This window comes from Danio rerio, chromosome 21 (genome assembly GCF_049306965.1).
Source record: "Danio rerio strain Tuebingen ecotype United States chromosome 21, GRCz12tu, whole genome shotgun sequence".
NCBI classification, from domain to species: domain Eukaryota; kingdom Metazoa; phylum Chordata; class Actinopteri; order Cypriniformes; family Danionidae; genus Danio; species Danio rerio.
The window spans coordinates 4,286,358-4,302,500 of NC_133196.1; the positions used below are offsets into that span (position 1 = coordinate 4,286,358).

The 16,143-nt window shown below is 39.7% G+C and overlaps 1 protein-coding gene across 3 annotated transcripts in view; it reads right to left on the reverse strand.

Annotated features, from left to right (window-relative positions):
* dym (dymeclin) overlaps positions 1–16,143 on the reverse strand; it is a 166,986-nt gene that overhangs the window by 54,449 nt on the left and 96,394 nt on the right. For all 3 annotated transcript variants that reach the window (XR_012397078.1, XR_012397079.1, XM_073935700.1), the window contains exon 14: positions 6,937–7,042. Coding sequence is in view for 1 of the 3 variants with exons in the window: in XM_073935700.1 (XP_073791801.1) it covers positions 6,937–7,042 (106 nt within the window). In the remaining 2 variants the exon portion in view is untranslated. The remainder of the gene's footprint in view (positions 1–6,936; positions 7,043–16,143) is intronic.

A 16,143-nucleotide genomic window follows, 5' to 3' on the forward strand; every position in this document is an offset into this window, starting at 1 on the left:
CACACTTTGGGTCCATTAGTACCAATTGAGCATCATGTCAACACCACAGCCTACCTGAGTATTGTTGCAGACCATGTCCATCCCTTTATGACCACAGTGCACTCATCTTCTGATGGCTACCTCCAGCAGGATAACGCACCATGTCATAAAACGTGAATTCTCTCAGACTGGATTCTTGAACATGACAATGAGTTCACTGTACTCAAATGGCCTCCACAGTCACCAGATCTTAATCCAATAGAGCACCTTTTGGATGTGGTAGAACGGGACAAATCTGCAGCAACTGTGTGACGCTATCATGTCAATATGGAGCAAAATCTCATGTCTTTATGTCCCCGTGACTGGGGTATTAGACACAGATAAGGGGTAAGGACTGGTCAGGGTGTTATAAAATTTATTAACGCACGTCAAATGGAAAGAAACAAACTTCCGCATTTCGCGATGTGTGTGTGCGCATGTGGTCCTTTACAATAGTGCCACTAATATCTGCATACTCCACATGTCTTAATTCCATTTCTGTTTAGCTCACTTATGACTTTAGTCAGATTAAGGTGATCAAAAATCACTGTTTGGAGCTTATGTAGGTCTACAGATCAACATTCATGTTTAGCTGAATAAACAGTCAGTAAACACAAGTACATCTTATTGAACATCACTTATTTTCATCACCAATTATCATAGTAGAACAGTTTCTCAAGCAGTTTTTTTCATGCATTTTGGAAACAGGAGATGAGCCCCTGGTCTAATGAACTACCTGGCTTGAGAAACCCGTTCTCAAAGACTTAAACTGCGTCCCAAATGGCACACTATACACTATGCACTCATGCACTATGTACTTATACACTTACACACTCAACAGGATAGTATATGTATGTAGTGGTGTCCCAAATGGCACACTAATGTTTTTTACCAAGTGGAAATTCAAACCGTTTTTCTGATGACATTTGACGGTCGCCAAATCAGTGAAATAAACGACAAAATTATCAGATAATACCTGCCATGAGTATTGCCGCATTCACAATCGGGAGGCGCTATAATCCCTCTCGTAGAAGAATTTTGCTTTCACCATCCAAAATAAAAAGTTATTCAACATGTGCGTCCGATAGCTCCGCCCCGTCCGCTACGTAAGCAAACCTGCGGTCGTTGAGTGCGTGAAGTGTCCATCATTACACACTTCATTTTAGCGGCTGAATGAGTGCATCATTCGGGTAATTAAAGTGCACTTATTATTTTTAGAGTTTTCAGTGTGAACACACTACTTACACTATTTATACTACAAAATGGCGTAGAATAGTGCATAAGTATGCGATTTGGGACGCAGCTTTATTATTTGGGTAGCACACATATTCTGAATGCCTTCGGCAGAATTTAAATGAGCCATTTTAATCTAGATTAATTCCAAGATTACAGTGAGATTAATCTAGATTTAAAACATTATCTATATATATATATATATATATATATATATATATATATATATATATATATATATATATATATTATAGGTGGGCATAGATAATGTTTTAAATGTAGATTAATCTCACTGTAATCTCACTGTAGATTTTTTTCTCCTTTATATTTATATTCAGTTGTTTGTTTGTAATATTACAAGTGATCCAGGATTCTGGCTATATTCATGATCAAATTATGCAACAGATACTTTTTTTTTTAAGTGATGTCATGATTTTGGTGGAATTTGGTAGAATATGGTGGCAAAAGCAGGAGGAGATTCAGATGTTCAGACAGAGAGTGAGAGAGAGAGAGAGAGAGAGAGAGAGAGAGAGAGAGAGAGACAAAAAGAGAGAGACAGAGAGAGAGAGAGACAGATGGACAGAGGAGGAAAAGATGTGAAAGGAGGAAGAAGGAGACACAAAGCAGGGGTGTGGGGCTTTAATCAGGACAGCAGACAGAAGTCTGACCCAGCAGACACACACACACACACACACACACACACACAGACAGACAGACACACACACACCGCAGACACACACATCAGACATCTGCAAGACTCTGGCCTCAGGCTGTTTGTGGAGCAAACACACACACAAAGTCAGACAGACACACACACACACACACTCCATTTACATGTCTATTGTCCCAGACACTCAGCCCCTCTCTAGGGCACCGAGCAGGTCATTTAGCGGCCTCTAGGGTGTAACACTCTGACCTGTGTGACCTCTTAAACAGCCCCGCCCCCTTTACACACAGGCCCCGCCCTCCCTTTATGTCTGCGCCAGGTCTTCATGTCTAGACAGAAGACCTGTGTGCTGTCTGGACCCGCGCACACACGTATGCACACGCAAGCAGGCACGCACATCTTTATGGAGACTAATGGAGCTCATGAAGATCATGTCAAGGTTACTCTTTACAACAGGTATCATCATCAGATGATCAAAACACCAGCAAGCGTGCATCAGCAGGACACTTAATATTTCACCAATGTGCACGAAGACTCTTAGTGTGAAATGTCATCTTTTTAAGCTGCTGATTTGCATATGAGGGAAAATAATATGCACTCTTTCAACCATTTGCAGCCAAATAATGTTTTTGTAGTTTCAGTCCTTGATTCTGATTGGTTGAGTCACGTTCTGTTGTAAAATACTCCACAATTAAACACCCTGTGACTGCTGCTTGACAATAAAATGTAGGGTCCCACTTTATATTAAGTGTCCTTAACTACTATGTACTTGCATCAAAAAAATAAATACAATGTACTTACTGTGTTTATAATGTATTTGAGAACTTGTGGTGCTCTTGAGTTGGGATAGAGGTTGGGTTATAGACAGGTTTGGTGGTGTGGGTAGGTTTAAGGGTGGGTTAAGGTGTAGGGATTGGTCAGCAGTGTATTTACAAATGTAATTAAAGAAGTTAATTACAGATGTAATTACATACATGTATTTAATCAAGCATAAGTACACAATAAATACATGTATTTACACAATAAGTACAAACTATTAGTTCCTGTGTAACTACATATTAGTTCAGGCCACAATATAAAGTGAGACCAAATGTAGTGATGTAGTTCAAGACTTTTTAATGACCAAATTAAATACTCCTTATATGGTTTAGACCAGGGATTCCCAAACTTTTTTATTCCGGGACCCACCTAGGCAAGTAATTCAATCTCAAGACCCACCATAATATTTTAATATGGAAAAATGGGTTAAAAGAATGTATCCATTCAAAGCAGTTAAAAATATATGGTGCGCGGCTTTTTGGATTTTGCGATTTGATATGCACAAAATGAGGCTCGAAGTGCTTTTTGTAGGATGCTGGCTGTAACTGTGATCATTTTTTTTGTTGAAAAAGATCCTCTTCTTTTTTTTTAGAGGAGAATATGAACAACCTTTCATCAAGCCCCTTGATTATGATCAAGCCCCGTCACATCGCGGTAAATTCCACTGCTAGTGTATAGCCATAAGAAACTATATAGCTTTTTGATCGACAACTACAAGCTGAAAAAACGTCAGATAAATATGCCAATGCAATTAACATCACTGCTGAATAGAAAAAACGGAAAAAAAAAAAAAAAAAAAAGAACTTTTCCGACGGTCCCTTACTGAGAGCTCCACTCAAACGCGAGCTTTACCGGCTGAACGCAGATTGCGAGGGCTCAAACGGAGCAGTGCTTGTAATGTCAAGCGAAAAAAAAAAAAGGCAGCTGTAAAACATAACCAGCTTTGTCTTTTTGTAAGAAACACACTTTAGATCTTTTTAGGGTAAGAGGTTTTTGAGTTATTGCTTTCAATCGTACTGGTTTTGAGTCACCGCAAAGTAAATATACCTGCAGCTATGTGACGTTGCGCGACCCACCTTTGTTCACTGTGCGACCCACTAGTGGGTCAAGACCCACAGTTTGAAAACCCCTGGTTTAGACTATTTTTCAGATCAGCACGATAAGGTAATAACTCTCATAAAAACGTCATGTATCATTACCAGATGTGTCATTTTTGAAAAATTATTCAGCGACACATTTTTAATGACTGGTGGTCGCCACCTATTGGGTAAATTGTGTAATACCTACAGCTTTTATTCTGAGGGTCGAGTAGCATTAAACATGATTTTAATTCTTTACCGTAAACATCAGTGTTTATATCTGAAGTATGAACTGTTCTTTCAGTACTTGTGTGTTATTTGATTGCTTTTAAAGGGTCACGAAACACCCAAACACGTTTTGAGATGGTGACAGTCGTATATATGTCCCACACTGCTATAAACGCCACATATATTTCAATAAAACCTGAAAACTGGTTGTTTTTGCGTTATTTCAAGCAAATTCAAACTTGCGGTTTTAAACAAATTTTTGAAGCTGTGTCACGCCGATTAGGTACTTGCGTGTATTTCAGCATGTAGACTGGCCGTCTGTACCTGGGAGTACTTCGTGACGTCTCTGAGTGTGCAGCATTCATGAGAAAGACTTGGTTCAAATAAATCAGCGCGCTCTATTGTGAATGAGGTGCAACTTCATTAATATGCATGATAGCTTCAAAGACTGTACCTGTAGAGTGTTCAGACGGCAGAGAGACGCCACGTTGTGTTGCAAAAACAAGTGGGAGAAGAATTGTTTGGAGATACGAGTCCTCAGTGTTGCTTTTATTATTCGCTGCAGTGAAGGTTTTGTTTTCATTTTCCCGCTATGAGAGCGCAGCTGGACTCACGTGTGGATTCGCTCGACAGAAATACCTGTCTAAGGAACAATGTTTACCCGAGAGCTTCTCATCTGGAAATGGTGAAATCTGGATTTGCTGCTCGTCTCCTTTTAATACAGACGCAGCTCCAGTTGGTGTTGATTGTCCTGTCTCTACAGATTTGGCAAGTGAGCGACCAGTGCTCTTTGTTTGTTTATTCAGATGGCAAAGTTAGTTTGTATCGTCAGCAGTACTCTTTCAGTGTTTAAAGACAGACCTTAGTCAAAATGAGTTCTAAGTTACTAAAGTTTACAGCTCGTTAATATCACTACAATACTATAGACTGAAAGATCTGCTGTAAATGCTGCTCCCCCAGTGTAAACATGTAAACACCGTAATCAAACTATTACCGTCGTGTAGGATTTTCACAAGATTTTGTGACAGGAATAACACACACAGCTTTCTGATGCTACCTACAGAGCGCATCTAAGTTACCGGGAAATGTGGAGGGTTTTTCTCTCATTCGCCATGTGGTATCAAACACTGCATTAGAAATACACGCTTCCAGCAGCTCCTTGAATCAAATAACTCGTTTGAGACAAAGGGCATAAATGAAATGTTCCTGAATGAAAGTGAAAGTGCCAAACTGCAGTTTAAGTCCACCATTTAATAATTTGTCAAATAATTCGAGTTAGTCTTTCTCCCCTGGGGTCCGTTCTTCGTACATGGATTACTCAGTAAGCTGGATTTGGATATTGACGATTTGACACGATTCAGGATCGTTTCGTTCTTCAAAGCTGATCCGAGAGTTGTCATAGCAACAGTTCTGCTAGGTCAAACCTGATCGGGAGCAGGTTCAATTCATATAAACAGGATTAGATCAGCTCAGTTCAAGCAAAGATAATAGAAAAAGTATGTTCTGAATTCTGATATTTTCTTACAGTAACTTGGGAAAATGGTACATATTTGTTAACTATATATATAAAGTTATAGTCATTAATAAAATAAATAAATTTATACATATTAATAAAACTTATACAAGATGCACCCTCGAAATGAAAGTACAAAGACTGCCACCTGGTGGTGCAAAGAGAAAACTTATTGATATGAACTTTTTAGATCACTTTAGTACAAATTGTGTATAATAGACATGCACAATATGTGACTTTTTTTTAAAGCAATAATACATTTATACAGTCATAAACATGTTTTGATAGTTAATATGACAGTGATTTGATGCTTCACAATAGTTGCAGACGCCTTTACCAATATCAAAATGCTTTTGTAAACAACCAGTTATTCTTTACACCGATTAAAAAACGTCTACTATAATAAAGAAAATCTTTTCTAAATGTAGAACTAAATACACTGATTTGCATTGTAATACATGATGAATACTTTTGTCTTGACAAATGTAAGTGTAAAGCCTGCAGCTCACAACAAATGTGGAAGATTATTGCGTGTCATATTTAACAAGCCGTTTACTGCTAATTTGGTGTAATTTTGCTCACATGGATAATTGAATATTAATCAGATGATGTCTTTACGTTGCTGTGCCGTCAGCCAATCGCTGCATTGCTGATCATGATTTCGAGGATCGATAGATCTGTCCTTCACAACACACGCAGCGATCTCAGATCAGTTCATCCAGACATTCTAATCTGATTCGCGAACTTGTTTGAAGAACCAAATTAGCGAGAGATCAGTTATCAAGATTAAAAGATCCAGGATCTGTCAAATCATCTTAGATCATTTAAGCGAGGTACGAAGAACGGACCCCTGCAACTGTGTGTTTGTTTTGCCTCTGTGAAAATCGGTGTGTGGCCAAACCAAAACTCCCATTTTTGTGCAAATTTTAATGCACCTTCCCTCTTTCTCTCCTCCGACACTCCCCCCTAAACGGAACGGGACACGCCCACTTTTTCCAAACAAGAGGTGTGAAAACACCCTGCTGAAACAGGGGGGATTAGTGGCCCTTTAACTCTAAAAAGACACTGGCTGAACACTAAAGACTGAATCTTTCTTGGTCAAACGCAGATTTGAATGCAGCGCTTGGAATGATTAATAAACATGCACATCATGGTCTTTAATAACTGTTGTGTGGGTGTGAATTGAGATCCTGATCTTTTAATGATCAATTGTGCAGCTACACTGCATTAATGCAGCCTAAACAAGAAGTGACACCTTTAATAACCTAACACCTTTAATAACCTAAGAAAGCATTTAGGTCCCATCACAACTTCTTCCGTCATCATTATATTTTACAGGAAAGCCAAAACGCTTTCATACAACTGAAGGATGGACTTACATAGTCTGGCAGGACGGTCCTGTCCTCGTCTCCAAGAGGCCCTCGTAAAGACTGCGTCGCCTGCTCCAAAACCTTATTGTGCTTCTTTGACAGCAGAGCAAACAAACTGAGAGAAAAACAGAAAGGAGGAAAGAGTCAGAACTGAAATTGTTTCTTGAAAGCATTCGATGCAACTTATTTATCCTTCCTAAATAAATAATGTGTCTTTCCTAGAACGAACAAAAAAAATCAAACCAACAGCAGTTTGTATCAGATTATGAGATGGACATTTTCAGATGCTCATTTCATTATCATTTAGAGGTCGTTTACATTGCAAAAAATGCTTTAACTTGATTATTTCGTCTTGTTTCTAATCCAAATATCTAAAAATTATAAAACCAAGAAGCATTTTCTGGATGTGCAGCACATATTGTTTTGTTTTCAGATATAAGTCAGCCACACTTTACAAAAAGGTTTCATTAGTTAATGTATTTACTAACATGAACCACACTCACTGGCCACTTTATTAGGTACAGCTGTCCAACTGCTCTTTAACGCAAATTTCTAATCAGTCAATCCCATGGCAGCAGCTCAGTGCATTTAGTCTTGTAGACATGGTCAGGATGATCTGCTGCAGTTTAAACCGAGCATCAGAATGAGGAAGAAAGGTGATTTAAGTGACTTTGAAACTGGCATGGTTGTTAGTGCCAGACGGGCTGGTCTGAGTATTTCAGAAACTGCTGATCTACAGAGATTTTCCTGCACAACCGTCTCTAGGGTTTACAGAGAATGGTAAAAAAGTATATCCAGTGAGTGGCAGTTCTGTGGGCGCAAACTGTAGGGTCAGAATTTGGTGTTAACTACATGCCTTGTATCAATGGTTCAGGCTGGTGGTGGTGGTGGTGTAATGGTGTAAGGCAGGGGTTCCCAAACTTTTCAGCACGCGACCCCTAAAATAACAATGCCAGTGACTCGCGACCCCCAATATCCTCTGAGGTGGTTATAAATACATAAAACTTGCATGCAATGGCGAACACACACACTCCAATAGACCAAAGTCTATTCTTCGTTTATTTTTATTTTTTATGTATGTCAGTGCTGTAAATGGGCCAGAAAGTTTAACCTGGTGTTATAAAATCAATCTGCTGCATCTGAAGCTATTGCTGTCTTTAATATAATGTATTTACCCCAGGGGTCGCAATCCAATAGAACAAGTAAATAAGCTACTATACTAACTATAAACGACTGTTTGTTTCTCTTCAGTTGGTTATGGATAAACTATGGTAATTCTTATGGCCTAATAATAATAATAAGTAGATTTTTGGAAATCACCAGGCGACCCCCCTTCATTGTTCCGCGACCCCTCAAGGGGTCCCGACCCCCACTTTGAGAACCACTGGTGTAAGGAATGTTTTCTTGACACACTTTGAGCCCATTAGTACCAATTGAGCGTTGTGTCAACGTAACGTTACATATGCACTGCAAAAAAAATGCAAATAATCTGCCAATGGGGTAAGCAAAATAATCTTATCACAAATCGAAAAACAAGATTATTTTGCTGACCCCACTGGCAGATTATTTTGCTTGATTTAAGGAAAAACTCACTTCATTTTGGCGTATTATTTCTTAAAACAAGACAACATGTTTTGCTTGTCTAGATAATGCTTCTTGATTTAAGTATTTGTATATATTTGGTCTAGAAACAAGACAAAAAAATGAAAAGCATTTTTTGCAGTGTGCTAAAAAATGGGTGGTGAAAGCAAAATCACCTTGTTTTCAGCTTCAACCAATCAGTTTGCCTTGCAAAAAAATATTTAACCAACTTTGATTTCTTTAATGTTTTCAGAACACAGCCACAGCCTTATCACCCTGCAGAACCAAGACCGGTTACTCACTGAAGCTAAGCAGGGCTGAGCCTGGTCAGTACCTGGATGGGAGACTACTAGGGAACACTAGGTTGCTGTTGGAAGTGTTGTTAGTGAGGCCAGCAGGGGGCGCTCAACCTGTGGTCTGCGTGAGTCCTCATGCCCCAGTAAAAGTGAAGGGGACACTACACTGTCAGCGGGCACCGTCTTTCGGATGAGACGTTAAACTAAGGTCCTGACTCTCTGTGGTCATTAAAAGTCCCATGGCACTTCTCGTGAAAGAGCAGGGGTGTAACCCCGGTGTCCTGGCCAAAGTCCCTCTATCGGCCCTTACGATCATGGCCAACCAATCATCCCCTTCAACCGAATTGGCTCTATCATGGTCTCTCCACTCCACCAACAGCTGGTGTGTGGTGAGTGCACTGGCGCCGTTGCATCATCCAAGTGGATGCTGCACACTGGTGGTGGTGTGGAGAGACCCCTCCTCATGATTTTGAAGCGCTTTGGGTGTATGGCCATACACAATAAATGCACTATATAAATACACATTACACTCCATTACATTCAGAAATAAGCTAAAATTAGGTGGGTTTTTCCTTAAATAGATGTAAATAATGGGTGGTGTAAGCAAAATAATCTTGTTTTCAGATTGAAATAAGGTAATCATCATCAACAGAAAGAAAAAACGTTTTGAACAAGTGATGATAGATGAGTAAATAATGACAGAATTAGATTTTTCAGTGAGCTGTCTCATTAAGTGTGCATGAACTAATGTTAATAGATGCAACTTCAGATTTTAGCAGTGAATTAGTAAACACTAAAATGAAATGACACAATGCTGTATGAATATTGTCATTGCTGTTTTTAACTAAACTAGAATGTTATTATAAAGTGTTACTGCTTCATTCATTCAGTCTCCTTCAGCTTAGTCTTTTATTTATCAGGGGTCGACACAGCGGAATGAACCGCCAACTATTCCAGCATATGTTTTACGCAGCGGATGCCCTTTCCAGCCGTAACCCAGTACTGAGAAACACCCACTCTCACATTCACACACACACACACACCTACACTACAGCCAATTTAGTTTATCCAGTTGACCTATAGCGCATATGTTTGGACAGTGGGGGAAACCAGAGCACACGGTGGAAACCCATGCCAACATGGGGAGAACATGTAAACTCCACATAGAAATGCCAACTGACCCACCCGGGAATTGAACCAGCGACCTTTTTGCTGTGAGGCGACAGTGCTGACCAGCTATGTTAACTAATGCTAAACTAAACTAAAACACATTAATAAAAAATAAAAAATAAAAAATAAAAAAACATAAATTAAATGAAGTGAATTAGTGTCAGTTTTAGTTAAGGGTCATGATTGCTGTGGTGTCAGTCGCTCATTAGTGTGGCGTTGGGCAGGATCAGTGCTCTGCTTTCACAGCTCTTGTAATGAAGCTTAACTTTGTGCAGTGTGTAATTTGGGTCAGAGTTTTCTCTCAGGTCTGAGCAGAAAAACCTCCACACACACTGCAGCTCCTCCAAGAAGTTCTTCAAATCCTACTTGACTGAAAAAATGGGTCACATTTTAGAGCTTCTGGAGACAAAAAAAACAAGACTGCAGGACGGCAGAAACATCTGAAGCATTTAAGCTGTGATCTGAGAGTTAAAATATTTTTTTTAAATTCACCAGATGTTGGTAAAAAACAAAAACATCCATATATGAAAAAGTGTTGAACACATGAAGAAAGGGAGGTGCAGTTGGGCAGTGGAAGCCCAGACAGCAGCTGAAATCTCTCAGCCGTTCTTCAGCAACCCTCTGCCTTTACTCAGTGTAAATCAGGGGTCACCAACCTTTATGAAACTGAAAGCTACTTTTTGGGTATCGATTATTGTGGAGGGCTACCAGTTCGATAAACACTTTTTAAATAACAAATTTGCTCAATTTACTTTTAATTATACTTTATGATTTTGGTAATAATTAATGATATTCATCCATGTGAAGACACTGATCATGTTAATGATTCTCATAAAAGTTATCAACAATGATTTAACAGGGTGGAAAATACCCTGTATTTAATGTATCAATGTGCAACACTTTATTTTTATATATCTCTGCAAATATTTACATTTTTAAATTATTTCTTCTAAATTAGATGAAGCTCACTGGTAAGTAGCGCTATGGTGAGTTATTTTTACAACAGGCCTGCGGGCAACACATGTGATCCTCCCAGGCTACCTGGTGCCCGCGGGCACCATGTTGGTGACCCCCGGTGTAAAAGAATTTCAGCTGCTTCAGTTCAACATCTACATTAGCAGGAGGATGAAGATGAAACCAGGGTGGACATTTCAGCAAGACAATAATCCAATACACAGCAGAGGAAACTCTTAAATGCTTTCAGAGGAAGAAAATCAAGCTGTAGAATGGCCTAGCCAATCACCTGACTTGAATCCAATAGAAAATACAAAATAAAGCTCAGATTTAATAGACGAGACCCACAGAACCATCAAGATTTTTACGCTCTGTTGAAGTCTGTGAAAACTCATTCTCATTCATGGACTTCATTCTCCATATGAGAGGCGTCTTTAAAGGGTCACGAAACACCAAAACACATTTTTTGAGCTGTTGACAGTCGTATATGTGTCCCACACTGCTAAAAACACTATTAGGACGCCTATATTTCACTAAAAAGTGTAAATTGGTTGTTTTTGCGTTATTTTAAGCAAATTCGTACTTCCGGTTTGAAACGAATTTTTGAAGCTGCGTCACGGTCATGACATAATAGCCTGTATTCCAGCGTGCAGACTGGACGTCTGTGCCAGAGTGTGTCTTATTATGTCTTACAGTGTGTTACATTAATGCATGAGTAAGGCTTGGTTCAAACCAATCAGCGCGCTCTATTGTGCAACTTCATTAATATTCATTACTGTCACAGTGTAGACGGCAAAGACGCCACGTTGTGTTGGCAAAACAAGCTTGAAGTGTTGCTTTTATAGTTTGCTGCCGTTAAGTTTTGTTTTCATTTTCTCTCTGTGAGAGCTCAGCTGGCGTCACGTGTGGATTAACAGTGTTCGCGACGCTCGACAACAATAACTTACATGTCTAAGGAGGAACATTGTTTACCTGAGAGCTGTTCTCATCTGCAAACGCTGAGATCCGGATTCGCTTTAGTCTCTTCTTAATAAAGACGCAGCTCTAGTTGCTGGTGATTGTCCTGTCTCTACAGATTTGGTAAGTGAGCAACCAGTGCTCTTTGTTTATTCAGTTTGTTCGTATCGAACTAAGTTAACCATTGCACCGAGTGTAAACATGTTAGCACTACAACCAAACTTTAACCTCGTGTAGGATTTTCGCCGCATTTAGTGACCGGAATAACACACGCGGCTTTCTGAAACTACCTGCCATGTGCATCTAAGTTTCCGGGAAATGCGGAGGGTTTTTTTCTCTCATTCGCCGTGCGGTATTAAACATTGCATGAAAAATACACGCTTAGAGCAGCTCCTCGAATCAAATATCTTGTTTGTCGCGAGGGACATGAATGAATTCCCTGAATGAAAGAGCCAAACTGCAGTTAAAGTTCACCATTTAATAATTTGGCAAATAATTCGACTACAGATGTCCATGTAAACACCATTACTTTCTCCCGTGTGTGTGTGTTTGTGTGTGTGTGTGTGTATTTTGACTCTGAAACTCACGCGTGCCCAAATAGACACTCCCACACCATCCCACTTTAGCTCCTCTAACACTCCCCCTAAACAAAGCTGGACACGCCCACTTTTCTGACTTTTTCCAAAGTAGAGGTTTGGAAACAAGGGGGTTTCATGGCCCTTTAAACTGTCTTCAGTGTCACATGAAAATGTAATATTTCATAGCAATGTTGTAAACACTTCATATTTTTGTTCATGAGAATAAACAACACCAAAAGAGTATTATAACATTATGAATGTCTATTATCAGTACTGATCAGTTTAATGCATCTTTTGGGAATTTCACTATCCATATTTCTTAACCTTGGAGTTTTTAATGAAACACTAGCCCCGGGTCTCTTCCTTGATCTCGTTGCAGTGCATTTTGGAATTGTGCTGTCAAAGAGATCATCACGCAGTCACAAGTCACAAATCATCTTCACATGCATACATACACCCACATTAACACCTGTCTGACCCGACGGCCACCCACTAAACCTGTGCTAATAGTGGAGATAAAATGAGCCAATCAGAGGCCTTGTATGTTAAAGGCAGAATTAAACATGAATCATGGGTAATGAGCTTCTTCGCTGTGGTGACCTTCACATCCTTCGTGTGTGTGTGTGTGCGCAAGACAATGGCAGTGCTGCACATGTGATGGAAAGCAGCAGGCATGATGAAAAGGATTGATGCATGTCATACCGATGACCTCATCTATCACTAAAGGACGACAAACACACACACACACGCACGCACGCACGCACGCACGCACGCACGCACGCACGCACGCACGCACGCACGCACGCACGCACGCACGCACGCACGCACGCACGCACGCACGCACACACACACACACACACACACACACACACACACACACCATTAGCTCTATCTATATGAATTTGTCACTGAAAACACACACTTGTTTAATCCTCGAGTGTGTTTGGGGTCAAACAATACTGTACTGGTCTTACTGGAAATATTCAGTCATGAAATTAATAACAATAAACTGTAGCTTAGGTTATTTTTGGGTTGGGAATATTTTAAGTATATTGCTTATTGAATATTGCATGCGCTGTGTACAGTTGAAGTCAGAATTTCAATACTTCCCAAATGATGTTTAACAGAGCAAGATATTTTCACAGTATTTTCTATACTATTTTACCTTCTGGAGAAAGTGTTATTTGTTTTAAATCGGCTAGAAAAAAAGCAGTTTTTAATTTTTTAAATACCATTTTAAGGTCAATATTATTAGCCCCTTTAAGCAATATTTGTTTTGAATGGTAGAGTCGATTAATTTGGCATTGTACGATGTCTAATGTGTAACATCACGATGGACGATGGCATCGTTATCATGTGAAGGGGGGTGATGGACTGCGCGTGACGTGTCTAAATAGCGAAGAGGGATCCTGGGGTAAGAAGGGTGCGCAACTTATTTGAGGACCGGGGGGGGAGACGTGCGATTTCCGGGAGATTATCACTCGTTTGCGGACATTATGAGTCCCGCAATTACATAGAGACTCCCAGAACTTCCAGGAGACTTGAGATGTCTGAAAATCACGATTAACAACTATAGTGAGACGCGATCCAGCGCTACACCCTTGATAAACTGTCCGACGTGCACTGCTCACTGCCTCTGGAGCTCAGAGGAGCGCATGGTTGTGTGTGTGTGCGGCTTTGCAGTGAGCACCGTGTGTGTGTGTGTGTGTGTGTGTGTGTGTGTGTGTGTGTGTGTGTGTGTCTGTGTGTGTGTGTCTGTGTGTGTGTCTGTGTGTGTGTGTCTGTGTGTGTGTGTGTGTGTGTGTGTGTGTGTGTGTGTGTGTGTGTGTGTGTGTGTGTGTGTTTGAAGGTGTGTGTGGTCACGTAATGTGCGTTTTCTGCGCAGATTCAGAGTGCTGTTCAGAAATGCTAGGTAAAACTCAGTGTGGATGTGGATCATTTTCGTTCTAAAATGCCATTTTAACACTAAGTAATAGTGTAAAAGGGGCCTTGGTGTGTGTTTTTTCGCGAGCAGATTTGCGACGAGGGCGGGGCGGAGAATCGACGATGCCGGCTTAGCATTGTGTTGTCTATTGGCCATTGGCGATGGATGATGGCATTGTCTATCGGCCCAACCCTATTGAGTAGCCTACAGAACAAACCACTCTTATACAATGACTTGCATAATTACCCTAACTTTACTCTAATTAACCTAGTTAAGCCTTTAAATGTCACTTTCAGCTAAATAGAAGTGTATTGAAACTGTCATCATGGCTAAGATAAAATTAATCAGTTATTGGAAATGAGAAAAAAAAATCACTTCATTAAACAGAAATTGGGGCTTAGATAAACAGGGGGGCTAATAATTATGACTTCAACTGTATATTGTAATAGTAGAATAGTAAAATAACTATAAATACTTTAAAAGAAGTAAAGGTTTTTTAAAAAATCATCATCAATCGGAAGAAATACTTCATTTATTTTAAAATGACCCATTAAAAATAATTAGTGTGATGTGTCAAGTTTTAATTCTGCAAAGTTTGAATTATTTTCCAAGATATTTATATTTTATTTAAACATAAAATATTCATTTATGGGCGTCACGGTAGCGTGGTGGGTAGCACGATCGCCTTACAGCAAGAAGGTCGCTGGTTCGAACCTCGGCTGGGTCAGTTGTCATTTCTGTGTGGAGTTTGCATGTTCTCCCCGTGTTCGCGTGGGTTTTCCTCTGGGTGCTTCGGTTTCCCCCACAGTCCAAACACATGCGCTATAGGGGAATTGGGTGAGCTAAAAAAAATTGTCTGTAGTGTATGAGTGTGAATGTGAGTGTATGTGTGTTTCCCAGTGATAGGTTGCAGGCGAAAGGGTATCCGCTGCATAAAACATTTGCTGGATGAGTTGGTGGTTCATTCCGCTGTGGCGACCCCTGATTAATAAAGGGACTAAGCCAAAAAGAAAATGAATGATTGAATGAATATTAATTTGTTCATTTTCCTTCAGCTAAGTCCCTTATTTATCAGGGACTGCAAGCGGCGGAATGAACCGCCAACTTATCCAGCAAAGTACATGTTGATTTCCCCATTTACTTTAATTAGTAATAAAAAAACACTATACATTTTTTGTAAAGTTAGCAATTTGACATTTAGTCAATCAAACACAATATATTAGGATCCATAATATGTTAGATGATATTTCCTTTATGTCATCTCGTAAATATACATATTCGTGTTCTTTTTAAATGTGTAGTTGGCAAATAACTAGATAACGAATGAACGCTGTTAAAATTGTGCATGCTGACCAGACTTTACAAAATGTGTTAAACCTCATTCAGTAGCACACCTCTTCAGTAACCGACACTGACTGTGATGGCTAATACAGCACCGTAATGGAACACAAGTGCTGCTGTGGCAATAACTTTAGTCATGGATTATTATTCCCACAGCTAAAAGCATCTTGCGTCATGGAGAAAAAAACATGTCATTATAGTTTGTGTCAAATTAGAGTCGGATCAACTCGTTCTGCCACCATCTGCTGTGAAACCATATCCTCCAGAACCCACTCACATTTACACAAGAAAATCAGCTGCAAAACATTCACCTGTTTGGGGATTCAAATTGTGCATCTGATCGTTATTTTTTTGTAATTTTAGGAGTTAAAATGGTGCATCTGACCACTTTTTCATCACTTTTGTCTGCTAAAAT